This window comes from Periophthalmus magnuspinnatus, chromosome 23 (genome assembly GCF_009829125.3).
Source record: "Periophthalmus magnuspinnatus isolate fPerMag1 chromosome 23, fPerMag1.2.pri, whole genome shotgun sequence".
NCBI classification, from domain to species: Eukaryota; Metazoa; Chordata; class Actinopteri; order Gobiiformes; family Gobiidae; genus Periophthalmus; species Periophthalmus magnuspinnatus.
The window spans coordinates 4574906-4590281 of NC_047148.1; the positions used below are offsets into that span (position 1 = coordinate 4574906).

At 37.2% G+C, this 15376-nt stretch overlaps 1 protein-coding gene across 4 annotated transcripts in view; it reads right to left on the bottom strand.

The window, feature by feature from the left end:
• dock4b (dedicator of cytokinesis 4b) overlaps positions 1 to 14712 on the bottom strand; it is a 207949-nt gene extending 193237 nt beyond the window's left edge. For all 4 annotated transcript variants that reach the window (XM_055231425.1, XM_055231424.1, XM_055231423.1 and 1 more), the window contains exon 1: positions 14502 to 14712. In XM_055231425.1, coding sequence (XP_055087400.1) covers positions 14502 to 14538 — 37 coding nt within the window. In that variant the 5' untranslated portion in view covers positions 14539 to 14712. The remainder of the gene's footprint in view (positions 1 to 14501) is intronic.
• Positions 14713 to 15376: the final 664 nt, after the last annotated feature.

Sequence of the window (15376 nt, forward strand, 5' to 3'; positions counted from 1 at the left end):
GGAGCCCTGTACAGGAGGGAGAGAGCGGCACATTATTAATCGGACATATCATATTAACCTCACTCACTCAGGGATCATGGATCGTATCAAGAAAGCTACATTCAAACACACAAGCGAGGATACAAACATGAGATGGTGTCATTATTTTCACTGGGATGATTATTTAAATAAATGTAACATGGTCTGCTTGTCCAATCTGCTGATATGACAACATGCAATACCCCTTAGTAAGTTAACTTATCAATTAATAAAAATGCACTGTGTAACTTTTCAAGTTAAGGGTTCACCACCTGCTTATCCCTATGGAGATCATTGCTTTGCATGGAATGTTTTACTGTATGGGGTAGTTAAACTTACCTATCAAACATCTAAACATGGTTTCTTTCTGTGAGCTGAATGGCCTCTCCAGAGATCTGACCTGCAATTTGGTATGGGGGCATCACTGGCTAGTATTCACAGAGATAGCAATAACATCTCCATGGAGACACCACTCCTGCACAACTGAATAATACTACGGTATGACATACAGTTCATTCTGAAGTTAGTTTGTGCTGACAGAGAAGATAAGCTTTCAGTCAGTTTTTGATTGATGCGAATAGGCCGAGTAGTTTCAAGGTATTAACCATCAAACTAGAACAAATTATCTGCATTTACACCAAGAGTCCCCAACTACCTCCTACGTCAATTTTAAACTATAGGTTCTGTGCTGGAGTTCATGCAAAATAACAAATAAAACCGAAAAGGAGTATACAAGGAAACTTACACAGAAACTTGTATGTAAAAAGGCAGATTAAACTCTCAAATCTTCAGTTAACGTACGCCATACATTCTCCTTTCTGTGGTTGTCCTTCATAAATCCTTGCATTCGAAATAAAATAATTATTCAATGAATGCAGGTTTTGGTTGACTAAGTTTTGGTCGGTTTCACACTGCCACTAGTGAGGTCGATGTATTGAAGCGTGTCGTCCTGGAGATACATTCGCTGATCAGCTGATGGTCTCTCACTCGACTCATTGCGTAGTGTTTGGAGTGAATGGTGCATGGTGTATGTGAACAAAAACAACCCAAAAGTGAAGTAAACAGATCAATACACAAGACAGGTTTCTATGTGTCCTAAAATACTACCCAATCATAACTGCAATGGACATATTTTGTATTCTCACATTTGATTTTGATTTTCTATTACATTCCACTCATGCTTTACAAACCACATCCATCATTAATGAAACTGTATATTTGAAAGTCATAAACAGGCCTACCAGACATACAGGCCACTGAGGCTAATTACTCATATCAAGTCAAAGAGACAGGGCCGAACCATTAAGACAGCCATATGCATAATATTGGTGGTGTGGACTGAGACTCACTGAAGCGTCTCAGAGTGGTACAGCATCAGTGCCTTCAGTGAGAGGAGTAGGGGTGGCACTGGAGTGGAAAAACAGGACCCCCAGCTGCCTGTCCACATATTATACACGGATAACTCAGACTACTGCAGTAGACCATAGCAGATGAGCACTGGCTACACAAAGAGGTTTCAATGCAGTTGTAATGATATAGAGATGGAGAGATACAGATGCCGTTCTTTCAGTCCTATAGATGGTATTCATAGTTACCAAAAAAAATAGCAGAGCTGGAACTTTCTTTAAAAACTCTAAAAATATTGATTGATCATAATCTTCAATCTGATTTTTCTCTTGTAAGCAAATAAAAATGGCTTTCAGTGTGAATTTCCAACACACTTTTGGTTTTCATTACATAAAAAATATATTCAAATTTCTTCCTCCAAAGTCTGAACTCTGCTCCAGACCACGTCCTTTCACCGTGAACCCCTCGATATATAAAAGAAAGCGTATAATTGACGATTACTATAGAAACGACTGAATCTCTCCATTAACATTTGATTCAATGCACAGCCCTAGGTAACTCTGTATTGCAACAACACTAATTTACACTGAATCAATTAGTGCAACAGCAGCTCATTTGGTAGAGTATTTGTCCACTGATCTGATGGTTGGTGGTTCAAATCCTGCTCTTGACATAAACATCATAACATCATAAACATAACAAACTACAGGTTGACGGTGCGATTCCAGCTCCCAGAGATGAATGCTGTTGTTGTGTGACTAAAGTGCTTTGAGTGCCTTAAAGGTGGAAAAGTGCTACAGAAAAATGTAACCACATAAGACATTCAGTATCAACAATGGCCAGTAAATTTTCTCAACTTCACTGCTTGGCCTAACACTAAACCTGTGACCCAAACCGTCTGCTACCAAAATATTTCTGGATCCCATCCCATTTCCTGATACACAATACTTGTGTATTCTTTAAAGTACAGGTATTATAATTAAATGCTCCTTCAGGCACTACCAAAGATCCTTCCCATAGCAATATCTATACCTGTCATCATAACACATTTTTAAGTATGATCTATTGCTGATGAAAATACAGATGATAAACAATAATATTGAAACAAATTCATGCTATGGACACAATAACCCAAGAGCAGATTTAAACCACATTTTTTTTTCTAAATCTACAATATTGTTAAGAAACAGGGGCTGCAATACATAAATAGGAGAATGAAACACTTTTGTAGTTACCATATTTTCTGGACTGAAAGTCACACTTTTTTTCATAGTATGGCCAGGGGTGCAACTTAGATGTGATATACGAAATTATTCAGGTATAGAATTTCACATCTTACTTATTGTCACACTGACAACTGCGCGAGGGCACTCTAGGCTTGTGTACCAGTATGACAGCCACGCAATCAGTGCTTCATCTACTTCCTGGGTGGCACCATCTACGTCTGGAGCAGGTGGAGTTGTTCAGAAGCAGAATTCAATGGATTTAGAGACTTGGAGTGAGATTGAGAGTAAACTTGTTAGCTTGTTTTTTATGCTTTAGTTATCCGATTAACTGTTAATATCTTACATTGACATACCAGACACTAGATGGTGGTTTGTAAAACCTGTAAGAAAATTTACTTGACTCATTTTCTTTTATACATTTCATATTTTATTTTACCTTATTTATTTCCCATTCTATTTATAATTATTGCCCATATTCTATGTAGCATAGGTTTCACTGTGATTCTCCTGCTTTAATGCTACTGGTAAAGTGGTATAAAATAATTTCAATATTATTGTTTACTGTGATATTTCTGAATAAATATATCATACCTCAACATGTTTTATTGTGATAGGCCTGTACAATGTCACTTTTTCTGCTAGGAGGTCTTTATAAGACCGTAAAGGTGATCATTTTTCATCTGGAACAATATTGTAAATATTTAGCTTATCATACATATATCTAGTTTAAGGTCATGAAAACTATTTCCTGTTTTCTGGTTCAGCCTTTTTTTTTTTTTTTTACGCTAATGCGAAGAAAGAGAACTACTGAAACAACTGAAAAGTAAAATATAAAGTTTTTAGTTCACCGGTTTGTTTACTAGCAGGCCAAAGTGGTACGTATATTTTCCATGCGTTCATATGCAATTTGGTGTGTATATGTAATATGAGCCCGAGCTTATGTTATATTTTATGTGTTTGCTAGTTCTACGGTGTGAACTGTGATGAAGAAGTAAGACCACAGTCAACATCAATGAAAAGAACTCTTCTGTTTCTCGTGTTTGTGGACAAGCCGGCATATGTTACGTTAGCATAGTATATCTGTTTAACTGTTAATATCTTACATTAACATACCAGACACGTATTCACTTTGCTGTCTATTCTTCATGTAGCTGGATAAATATAAATGTGTTACGTTAGGGAGCTGCACTGCAATTCAGCCTGTTGTTCTCTATTTTATTATTATCATAACTTGCCTTTAAAGACAAAATGTACAAAGAAAGTCCCAACGATACCCAAAAGTACTGTTCCATCTAACATGCAAAGAACGACAACTTCAGCTCAGTATTTATTGTGACAGGCCTCGCAATATCTCATGCCATGGTCTAACTTCTTAACCATTTCTGAATTCTCTTTCAAGTATTATTTTGTACATCAACACCTCCCTTTGTTCACAGTCTTTATCTGTGATGTTTGCACAGCACTAGCTATAAAAAGAACCAACCATGAATATTCAGAAAGTCAAATATATTTGTTATTACCTCACAGCACAGTGCGGCAGAGTGAGATGACACAACTCTCTCCTTGCTCCGTGCAAATGTGGTTGTCTAAACAAGCAAAGCAATGTTTGTGTAATTTGTGCGTTATAATTGCATGCTTGATAATAAATAGCGCATGGTTTAATTGAATAACACAATCTGATCTGGTACGGTGGCATTTTTCCAAGTGGCATCTAAGTATCTATATTTCTACAAAGTCTATTATTGTGTTGGTGAATCATGGCTGAATCACGCACTACTACCTCTGTCATATGTCACATGTCCATGCAGATTTATTTAACCCTCACGCGCCCAACAGCTTGGCCATGTGTGTTAATGCCCTCTATTTTGTAAATTCTTTTACGCATCTGCTCAGTTGAGTGAGGAGCATCCTACAGGCTTGGTCCATGTTGAATGATGGTTGTGGATGATGTGTGTACGTGGGTATTTATCACATTGTGGGGACTCATCTGTATATGGATATACATGGATATGGCCTATCACAATGATTAATATATGGACTTATCGTTCAATACATGAAAGCTGGAACAATATATTTTGGAGGTCAATATTTATTGTGTGTGCAGTTTGGAAAATGGGGAGATTGGGAATATTTTAATTATAATATGATAAGATTTGAGCTGCACAAGGTTGAATAAGTCACTTTTATGGCTAATTGTCAGTTCATTCTGTTATACATTTGTTGCAGCTCATGTATTTTAATGATACTGTCTATTTAAAAATGGTTTTCTAAGATTATCTTGCATTATTATTACTGAGTCAGTTCGAAGTAATTTCAATATTATCGTGCTTTGAAATCTGTTATCGTGACAGGCCTATATATGGGGACCTGCCTCACTTATGGGGACAAAAAACAGGTACTTATTACTTTTTACTATTATCAGACATATTTTATTATTGTTTAAACAAAACAAAATGGATAAGCTTGGCATTTACTTTGGTGATATGGTGCAAAATAAAACAAAGATTATAATCGTGAAATATTAAATCAAATAAAGGCATGAAACACAACAGGACACAATAGCTAAGGCGTGTCATGATAATTACTATATCGACTTATCGTTTCTGACAGATGGAACTTTTTCTTCGCAGTAGTGGGATATTTTTGGGGGGGGGAGGTTTGATAATTTTTTTTACAATATAGTAAGATTTTAACTGTGGAAGGTTGAATAAATAATTATTATAGATACAAACTAATTATTTAGGTTTTGCATTCTGCTATTTAGTTAATTCAGCTCATGTTTTTTGGGGGTTTTTTTTGTACATTTAGAACAGTGTTTTGGGGGATAGTTTTGCTTTATGATTTGATTTCAATAGTATCGTTTACTTCAGCAATATATTGCACTTCAAAATGTGTTATCCTGACAGGACTAACAACAACAGTGCAAACCTAGCAGTAGCAGTGCAAATAGATGAAGTATTATTTATTAATATTAGTAATATCAATACAGTTAAGATATGGGTTAAAATAGATAATGGGTAGGATTTGGCTGTAGTAACTATGGTTAAGGCTAGAATCAGTCTTCAGGAAATGCATGTAAGTCGATGTAATGTCCCCAAGAAGCATGTAAACCCACTACGTGTGTATGTGTGGGTGATAGGACGGTAAGAGAAGGGGGTGAGGTCTCAGATGGAGACGAAGCAGCGGGCGACGAAGCAATTACAAGCTGGTGGTGGTAAGCTAAAAACCAAGCCCATCCCCCCTTAAGCCCGTCCATATATCGCCCAGAGGCTAGCTGCATTAGTGAATGATGGCTATAATGCTGGAATGGGCCTCAAGCAGACCCCAAAACAACCTGCTAATCCCCAATAGACCAGCGGGGGGCGGAGTGGGTGTGACTGGTGCCATAGTTGGTGTTTTGGGGGGTAACAAGACAAGAAGATCACTTGAAAATGAGTCCAACCTTGACACGCGCCAGCACCCTCAACCACCCCATCCTTCCTTCTGCACCCCCCATCAACCACGCTGACATCCCCCCAGGGAGCGCAGCCAAGTCAGCCGCCTGAGACCAGGAAAGCCCCAGGCCCGACGATGGCCCTCCACAGCGCACTGCTCCAAGGGGACACGCAGTCTGCTCCCATCTAGTCTGACCATATCTGTGACGCTTCACTGCAATGATAAAATGTGGTTCTTTTATGAATGTCTTGGTTATATAAAACAACTCGAAAATTAGCATGAGGAAAGGCATAATTCATAGTGAACAAATCGTTTATTAGGAATTATTCAAAGTTAGAAAATACTTAATATACTAACTCTGTATCCAAATTAGAGATATATTTGCACTTTTTTGTATATTGACTAACAGCCTTCAATCTCCAGCAGCATAATACTTTATCTGGCCACTGCAAAAATGTGACTATACGGGTCTCTTAACCAGTATGAAGTAAAACAAGGACATGGACAAGCTTGTAATAAATTCAAATTCGAACATTTGAGAAAAATTTCCAAAATCGGCTCTGCATTTTGGGCCAAGAAAAATATGACTGGCAATAAATAAATGACATAATGCAACAGTTAAGTACTCATAGAATCTACTACAGCTCAAATATCATCTTGGTATAGAAAATTAACCAACTATTTATCACTAGTATAAAGAAAAAGTACCCATGATAAATATTGGTCCCCAAAAATTATTGTTCTATCTGTCATGTATTGAACAATAAGCGATATAGTATTTATTGTGACAGGCATAGATGGGTTGTTGCCAATTTGGGCCAGACCATGCAAACCAGCTTATTAAAAGAACTTAATTATGATGAGCAATGACATGCTTGATTGGTCAAATCAAAGGGCCTTAATGAGGGGAAAGTCCTCTGTCTCTCTCTCCTCTGTCTGCAGCATTAGTTTCAACTGTCCCAGTATGACACAACACTGCCTCGAGTGCAGAATCCAAGCTTACTCAATGACATTTGTGACAGATTCTATTCGGGCATCACAGAAATATCTCAGAGTAGCTTTGTCATCTTGGTTGTGATATTGCAACTTGGCAGCCTGCACCTCCTTATGAAAGGTTTGGTTGGCATTATAGTCATCATTTTGTTCATTCGTCAAAGAAAATACCCCCAGCCCCAAGTACATTAAGAAATCAGATATTAGCATGATCTCATCAATCTTCCAGCCTTCTAGCTTGGGGTTAAAATCTAGTAATAACTCCACTGTGGGCGTCTTAACATTAACTCACCAAGAGTCCATTCATATTTCATCAATGGCAATGGCACCCCTGTTCTCCCTGGGCCTGTTTTGCTAGTAAGGCGAATCGAACATCAAACGCGAGCTACCTTCCAATTAGACAGTGATCACGTTTGGGCAGAGATCAAAATGTTCCCGAAAGGATCTGAAGAATTTGAAGCTGCTTTAGTTAACCCAGCCCCTGTGGCATTAGGAGAGTCAGATGTTCAAATGTGAAATAGTACCAAGAGGAGCTAACTGCTAAAGCGCTAATTTCAATATTTGTTTTTCCTCATCTAGGTTCACAACAGCAAGAATACCTGCTTCTTTGATACATATTTTAACATATTTTGGACACAATAATCTCACAATGCATCACAGCTGGTGTGTGTGCTTAGATTAAAACTGTTTATCAATTCCAAGTGGTTTACTTGCCATTAAACTATACAAGCTGTACAACAAAATTGTGAAAATCAGACTCAAGGAGACATGTAGGGGGTGCAAGTTATAGGTCAGATCTGTGGAGAGGCAACCCAGCTCACCGTAAAACTGCTTGTTTTGACCAACAATTACACCTGTTATAAATAAAGACAAAGCAATTAAATCTCCATGGAGTCAAGCAGGTGATTGACCTCCTAGCAGAAAAAGTGACACTGTACAGGCCTATCACAATAAAACATTTTGAAGTACGATATATTGTTTCGGAAATATCACGGTAAACAATAATATTGAAATTATTTCATACCACTTTACCAGTAGCATTAAAGCAGGAGAATCACAGTAAAACCTTTGCTACGTGAATCATATGAAACAAAATATGAGCACCAATTATAAACAGAGTGAAACACTGAAGTACTTAGTTATGTATAATATACACACAACACATTATAGATCCTCAAATGTCGTCATGTAGGCCTAATACTACTTAAATTTCTTATCTTTTTTTTCCAGCACTGTGATAAAAGGGGCACGCAATATATATTGAGCTTGAAAAAATGCTGTTCATCTAGCTAACATAGAACGATAAGTCCATATAATAATTATCGTGACAGGCCTAACTACAGTTTCACCTACAAATTTTCTCCAGAACAGCATTTGAACATTCAAATGAAGCTAGTCCCACTTATACTGTATTTAGACAAGACATAAGACTTGATAAGCTAATCTCTGAAAGTAGATACTACAGTTGTTACACAAAACGTGAGTCTTCATAAAATACTCAATTGTGCCAAAGAGACAAGTTCAAATAGATTGTGTGATCCCTGTATAACAGCTCAGATACTTTGGAAAGGCAAAATTGCTTCTCTGGGCTCACATAATAAGAAAAGAAGAGGGTATTTTCAGCGGCTTTCAAGGGATCAATGGTCATTTAAAGATCATTACCTGCTAGAGGTTATTTTGCCATTGGGGTAAACATTAGGCTCACAACAAAAACTGCTGAATATTCTACTCAGCCTGTGTAATTACAATGCCATAACCAAGACACAAACAAAGCAGACACTTGATATTGATAATCATAGCAGATACAAATGGGTTTGATTTGATCATACACCTTCTGTCAATACTCTCTATACTCCCTATGTCTATAATTCAAAAGAATTTATCATATTCAACAGGATCACTGACAACTTCATCAGACATTGATAGATGATTTTTCAATAAACCTTAAAGGTCCTATATTAGACTCTTATGAGCTTTAAACCATGTTATAATGCTGTTACCTCATCAAAAACATACACAGTTGTGTTTTGTTTCATTCATACATGTTTTACTAACCCTACATTATTGGTCTAAATTGCCAAAACTGCTCAAAAATGCTCTGTTCCACCTTGTGATGTCATGTAGTGGTAGTTTTCAAGTTAAAGGCTACCTTTTACCGTTTGTTTCGCGGCATTTGCCAATGGCAGGGTTGAAATCATCCAAATGATTTTAGTGAAGGTGTATTAAGTTTAAAAACATAGTGGAGCACTTCCTGTATTACTGCATGACATCACAAGGTGGAGAATAAAAATAAAACATAGACCAGTTAGTGTAATATGGGCTCTTTAAATGATCACCCAATAAAGCATACAGTGCATCGGCAAAAAATTATAAGCCAGCCCCAAGTATGGACAAATGTGGAGGATTTGAAAGGAAAAAATATAGGAAATCAATGTGTTACAGAACTACGTGGTAGACAACTTGTCACATGACTTATTGTTTCTTGAGAATTTGTATTTTATTTTATTTTTCCTACTACACTTACATAAAAATAGAGCTTTCCTTAAAACATCATAGTGTTATAAAATGATCTTCAATAGGAGGAAGTTGATCATTGGTTTCAGCTTCCTTTTTAGCTGGAATTGTAAGGGCTTTAGGGCTTTTTACCATTTAAAAGACATAATTATTTCGTTTAAATTGTTTACCGCTATGGCAACTGACTTTTTTTTATCATTCTGTTGACAGTTTCTTATTTCGATAATTAGGCCCGAGCCTGGGACTCCGTCCCGGCGGGGGACTCATTAAAACCGCGTCCGGAGCATGGAAAATGGCAAAAATCAAGTAGTAAACACGCCCCGACATGGCAGTGAGTGGTGTCAAAAATTAGAACTCGACGAGCTCTAATTGTCACAAAAGACCCCGAGAAAAAATAACGAAAGATGACTCGGTAGCGCCACCTCAAACTTTGATTTTCATGGGGCCAATGGGAGCCCGACTCGGAAAAAAGTCAACGTAAAAATCTGAAACTCACATAAAAAAATAGAACATGTCGGGACATGACAAAAATTATATTATGGCCCCGCCCTAAAATGTACAGGAAGTCAGCCATATTGGATCAAACACAGGAATGACAAAAGTGCACACCCTCGCATTCAGGACATTTTCTCGCACAGTTTTCATCACAAACACTTCAAATTTGGCCAAATCCCACTAAACCCATGTGTGATTAAAGATTATCAATTACATTTTGATTATGACTTTGGGTGTGGTCAGGGTGAATTTTCAACAAAATCACAAATTTTGGAATATTTCAAAAAAAAAAATTCTCTTTCACACATTTTTTGTTGGAAAAACGCTAATACAGCGTTTATGCACATTTGTGAGCTGAACGCAATGATATGCAAATCAAGGCACTCTCTCACAAAATGGCTCTCTAGCGCCCTCTTCAAATTTCATTTTCAAAAATTCGTAGAAGACAATCAATTTGTCGTGGACTTGTGAAAAAATTCACAGGGGCCTTATTTGTGATGGGGCACAATGTGAGAAAGTCACATGACTGTAGCTGTTATGGTTTAGGAGAAAAATAATGGGCGGAAAAAAAATTTCCATTATTATTATTATTATACTTACCGCTTTGAAGTCATTTTTGACCCCCTGAACGTTAACGAAAACTAAATTTTACTGGACCCAAAATTCAAGTTTGGCGAAAAATGTATTATTTTGATGTTCAAAAAAATTATTCTTTCAAAATGACTCAATAGCGCCACCTCAAAAATCAAAATGCATTACATCAATAAGAGACCTTTTTCATCGTAGACAAATGAAATTTGGTACAAACATAGAACATGTCAAGACAAGTAAAAAATTATATTATGACCCCACCCTAAACCCTACAGGAAGTTGACCATTGTGGGCGGAACCCCATTTTTTCAAAATTTCAACTCTAACATTTGGATTTTTTATGCCGTGGATTTTCATTCAAGAAACTTGCAAAATGGTCACAATTTACTAGACCCATGTGGGATTATAGGGAACTCTTTTGGAATTTTCTAAGTTATAAGCTATATAGTTATAGCTATATAATGTGGGTGTGGTCAGCCTGCAAAGAAAAAAGAAGTTTTTTTAAGTTTTAAATGGCCCGTAGCTCAAACATGCAGTTTCCTATTTTCCGGCATTAATATACATTTTGTTCAAAATCTTGATCTGAGTGCAAAGATATGCAATTTACACATATTAAATATTACATTGCTCCACAGCGCCCCCTTGAAATTTTTAAATGGTACGTAAAAAAAATTACTTTGTCACAAACTTTTGAAATTTGGTATGGACATCCCTATTCTGATACTGAACAAAAAAGTCAATGACACCATACCTCTATTTTGAAAGGTGTTGCCATGGCAACGTCTGACATTTCTCATTGAAATACATGGGTTTTGGTCAACAAGGATGAAAAATAATTACTGTGTCATAGACCATTGAAATTTGGTACACATATTCCTCTCATCATACTGAACAAAAAAGCCAATGAAGACATACCTCTATTTCCAACCATGCAGGCGTGACAGTGTCATAAATTCTCTCATTGGAATGAATGGAGTAGTATTACTCAGTCGCTGATTTTGGGGGGAGGAGCAATGTAAGCGGGAACGAAAGGCAGGATCTTCGCTGTGGCATGTACCCCGTGGTCACAAGGGGTGGCGAGGGCCTTTATCACTGCTTGCAGTTTTAATTGCTATTGTGACAGGCCTACGGGCTGGTCCAGGATGCTAGGACTGGGCCTGTCGTGATAATTACTATAACGACTTATTGTTCAATATATGAAAGCTGGAACAATATATTTTGGGGCTCAATATTTATCGTGTGTTCATTTTCTTTGCAATGATGGGTAGAATTTTGTTATTTTAGTTGTAATATCTTAAGATTTGAGCTATAGAGAGTAGAACAAATAACTTTTATAGCTCATTGTTCATTCTGCTATTTATTCGTGGCAACTCATGCCTTTAAATTATACTCTATTTAAAAATGGTTTACTGGGATTATCTGGCTTTAATGTTATTGTGTCAAAGTAGTAGTCATTATTATCTATCATTTATCATATTTCTGTGTAGCAATATAATGTGTTTCAAATGGTGTTACATCCTAGCTAAGAGGAGATAAATGATTAAAAGAAGATAGAACTGAAAAAACTAAGACAGGCCAACCGACATAATGTTACGCTATATTACGCTAAGTGCTTGTTGTTGGGAAAATGTCATTTAGTTATGCTTGAGCAGCGTCTGTGTGCACACATGTGTCATAATGTAACCTAAATTTCACAACAGGAAAACAGCTCAGTTCCTTCCTCACAAAATCAGGGCACGAGTGGACGGCTTCTGCTAGACCGTGTTAAGTGGAAAAATCACAACCAATTAAAATGAATTGCATTGTGAATATATTTCCTTTATCCAACTAAGAGGGCAGAAGGCATGTCACAATAACAATTTTTGAAGTGCAATATATTGCTGAAATAAATATAGACGATAAATGATAATATTGATAATATCGAAATTTATGGCACTGACATAATAACCCAAGAGCAGGTTTAAAACACAAAAACTATACTAAATGTACAATATAGATAAAAAATCATGAACTACACTAAATAAACAGCAGAATGAAACACTTTAGTAATTAGTTTGCATCCGTAATGAGTCATAGAAGCTATTAATTCAACCTTTTAAGGCTTAAATCTTATCGCATAGTGAAAAAATAACCAAAAATTTCCCAATAGTGCAAAAATGTTCACACAATAAATACTGACATAAAAAGATCTGGTTCAAGCTTTCATATATTGAATGATAAATTGATATAGTAATTACTGTGATAGGCATAGAGGGCCCTTTTTAGCAGTTCTGGGACATTGGCTGGTTTTAGGTTTTTGAAATAAATGCCTTTTTTTTATCCAGCTGAGTGAATACTGACAGTCCAGAAATAGGATTAAGGAGAAAATTCTATAAATGTGAGACAGCTTATCAAAATTGGTAAAGCTGAGGGGCTCTTGGGGGAAATGTCCAGAGCATGGATTAAGGATATTATAACATAAGTGCTTAGAGATCAGGGTCGTGACTCAAAAACCACAAAAAGAGCAGAAGAACAAGTCTATTAGACGCCAAGTTCTGTGAACAAGAAGTAGTGACTAAGCTGGGTAGTGTGACAGAAGCCAAGGAGGGTTTTAAGTTCATTGTGGTTGAACGCAGTCAAAGTGGCATTTTTGGACACTGGAAGCAACAATTACCCAACAGAAGCATGCATGGTTTGTTATTACAGCTAAGGCAGATCACATCAGTTATGAAATAGCAGGCTACACTCGGGAGAGGATGGTATTTTTTTTTTTTTTTTGCATTATCTTGATAGCAACATTCAGATTTTAACAATACATCAGGAATGATCCAAAATGTGCATGTAAATGTCCTTTGTTTGGAGGATTACACTAAATGATTATTTTATTTTGAATCAGCTCTTTTACTGCCATTTAGTTTTAATTATAGATAATATAGTCTACTCTATAATCTAACTTTGCATATCTCCAGAACAAATTCCCACCTCTATACACCTTGAATACATAGCCTACTTTTTAAAGGCATTTTACAACCTTGATATCTCGATAAAAACAAAAACAAAAACATTTACAAATCCAGCAAATATTACTTGTATGTGTGTGCATGTAGGGACCACTAGACACAGCATGATACACAGTGCAGCAGAGTAGACCCAACATCTCTGGGGAATATTATTATGAGGCATTTAAACGCCTCTTCTCAGCCTCAGCATCTCAATGAGCTCTTTTCATTGCTTAAGACAACCCCACAAGAAGAAGCAATCTCTATTAATAAACAGGAGTAGGTCTGTGTGGTTTTGAATAGGTCTACATTATGGCTTGTTGTTGTCTTACTACTATGAAGCCTAGTCCCGCCAGTCTGGAACAATGCACTGTATTACACATATTTACAGGACCCCCCCCTCCTCTCTCTCCCTCTCAGGTAGACGGCGAGACTGGGGTTGTCGTTGTCAAGATTTCCCCCCTCAATATTAAGTACAGAAGTGTCTTATGAATAAATGGTCTATGGTCTGAAGGCTTAATCATCTTGCAGGGTAATGCGTTTTCCCCATTAAAGGAGACGTGAAAAAACACAACAAAACAAAGCCATGCATTCACAAACGCAAATCAATTGTTAAAGCATGATCTGAAAAATAAAATAGTATGAAAGCAGAGGATCGTTTCACCATAGCGGGTCATAGCGAGAATAAACCTCTGCTTTGCAATGTGGCACTCAATTCCCCATCCAGGATCCCATCACGGACTGCATGGAAAAAGATGCTACTCCACAAAATAGCAAATCTTTAACACGTTTTAGACAATTTCAAAGCACCATACGGCGTGATCATCCACAACCTCTTTACCTCAACGTCCTACGGTGCAAAGCGAGACAGGACAGCCGTCAGAAAAAAGGGCAATAAACTTACCGACGCCGTATTTTTCGTGTTCCGTAGGTATCCACATGTTTACGCGGAGCACATTTAAGTGATCGGGCGGAAAAGCAGTGAAAAGCAAGGGTTAGGTGTCCGGTAAATCATTCTATTGGTGAGCTCCTCTCCGGTGTGTAGCCGTCATTGTTTAGGTTAGACAGGGAGAAAGCAGCGCTGCTACTGCTGCCACTGCTGCTGCTGCTGCGGCTGGAGGAGCGCGGAGTGGAGGAGCGGAGAGTGAAACTGATACGGGCTGCTTTCAAGAGCTGTGGGAAATACGAGAATCAGAAAGGTCAAATTTGTGCAGACGATATAAAATCACACTATCGAGCATCGTATGTACCTTTAATACTATAAAAACACTACGGTATTGTTTAGGACTCAGGTTCTGTGGTATTTGAAACTGTGCCATCTTCTCTTTCCGTGTTGTTTTCTGACACTATGTTATGTTCAGGACTCAGAAGGACTTATCATTTTTAAGAACAGATTTTAATCTAGTCTTGTTACATGCGGTATAACCCCCGTTTACCTTACGTGGATGCGTAATAACATAGTGACTACGGGTGCCTGTATGCACTAACTGCAGTACATAACATTTATTTCTCATTCTTTAATAAAAATAAAAATTTGTAAAATAATGTATTTTTAACTTGTTTTTGGTAGGTAGGTAGGTAGGTAGGTAGGTAGGTAGGTTCAACAATTCCCATGCAAATATTATTTTTAATAAAAGCGTAATTGGTCTGAGCTAGCCCACATTTACCCGCTATTTTCTGACCCGTCTATGCGGTGAATAGCCGAACTCGGTCAAATCTACAAACCGTCTCCGATCAAATTAGACAATTTTTTAAAGGTCTTATGCAAAATATAGACCT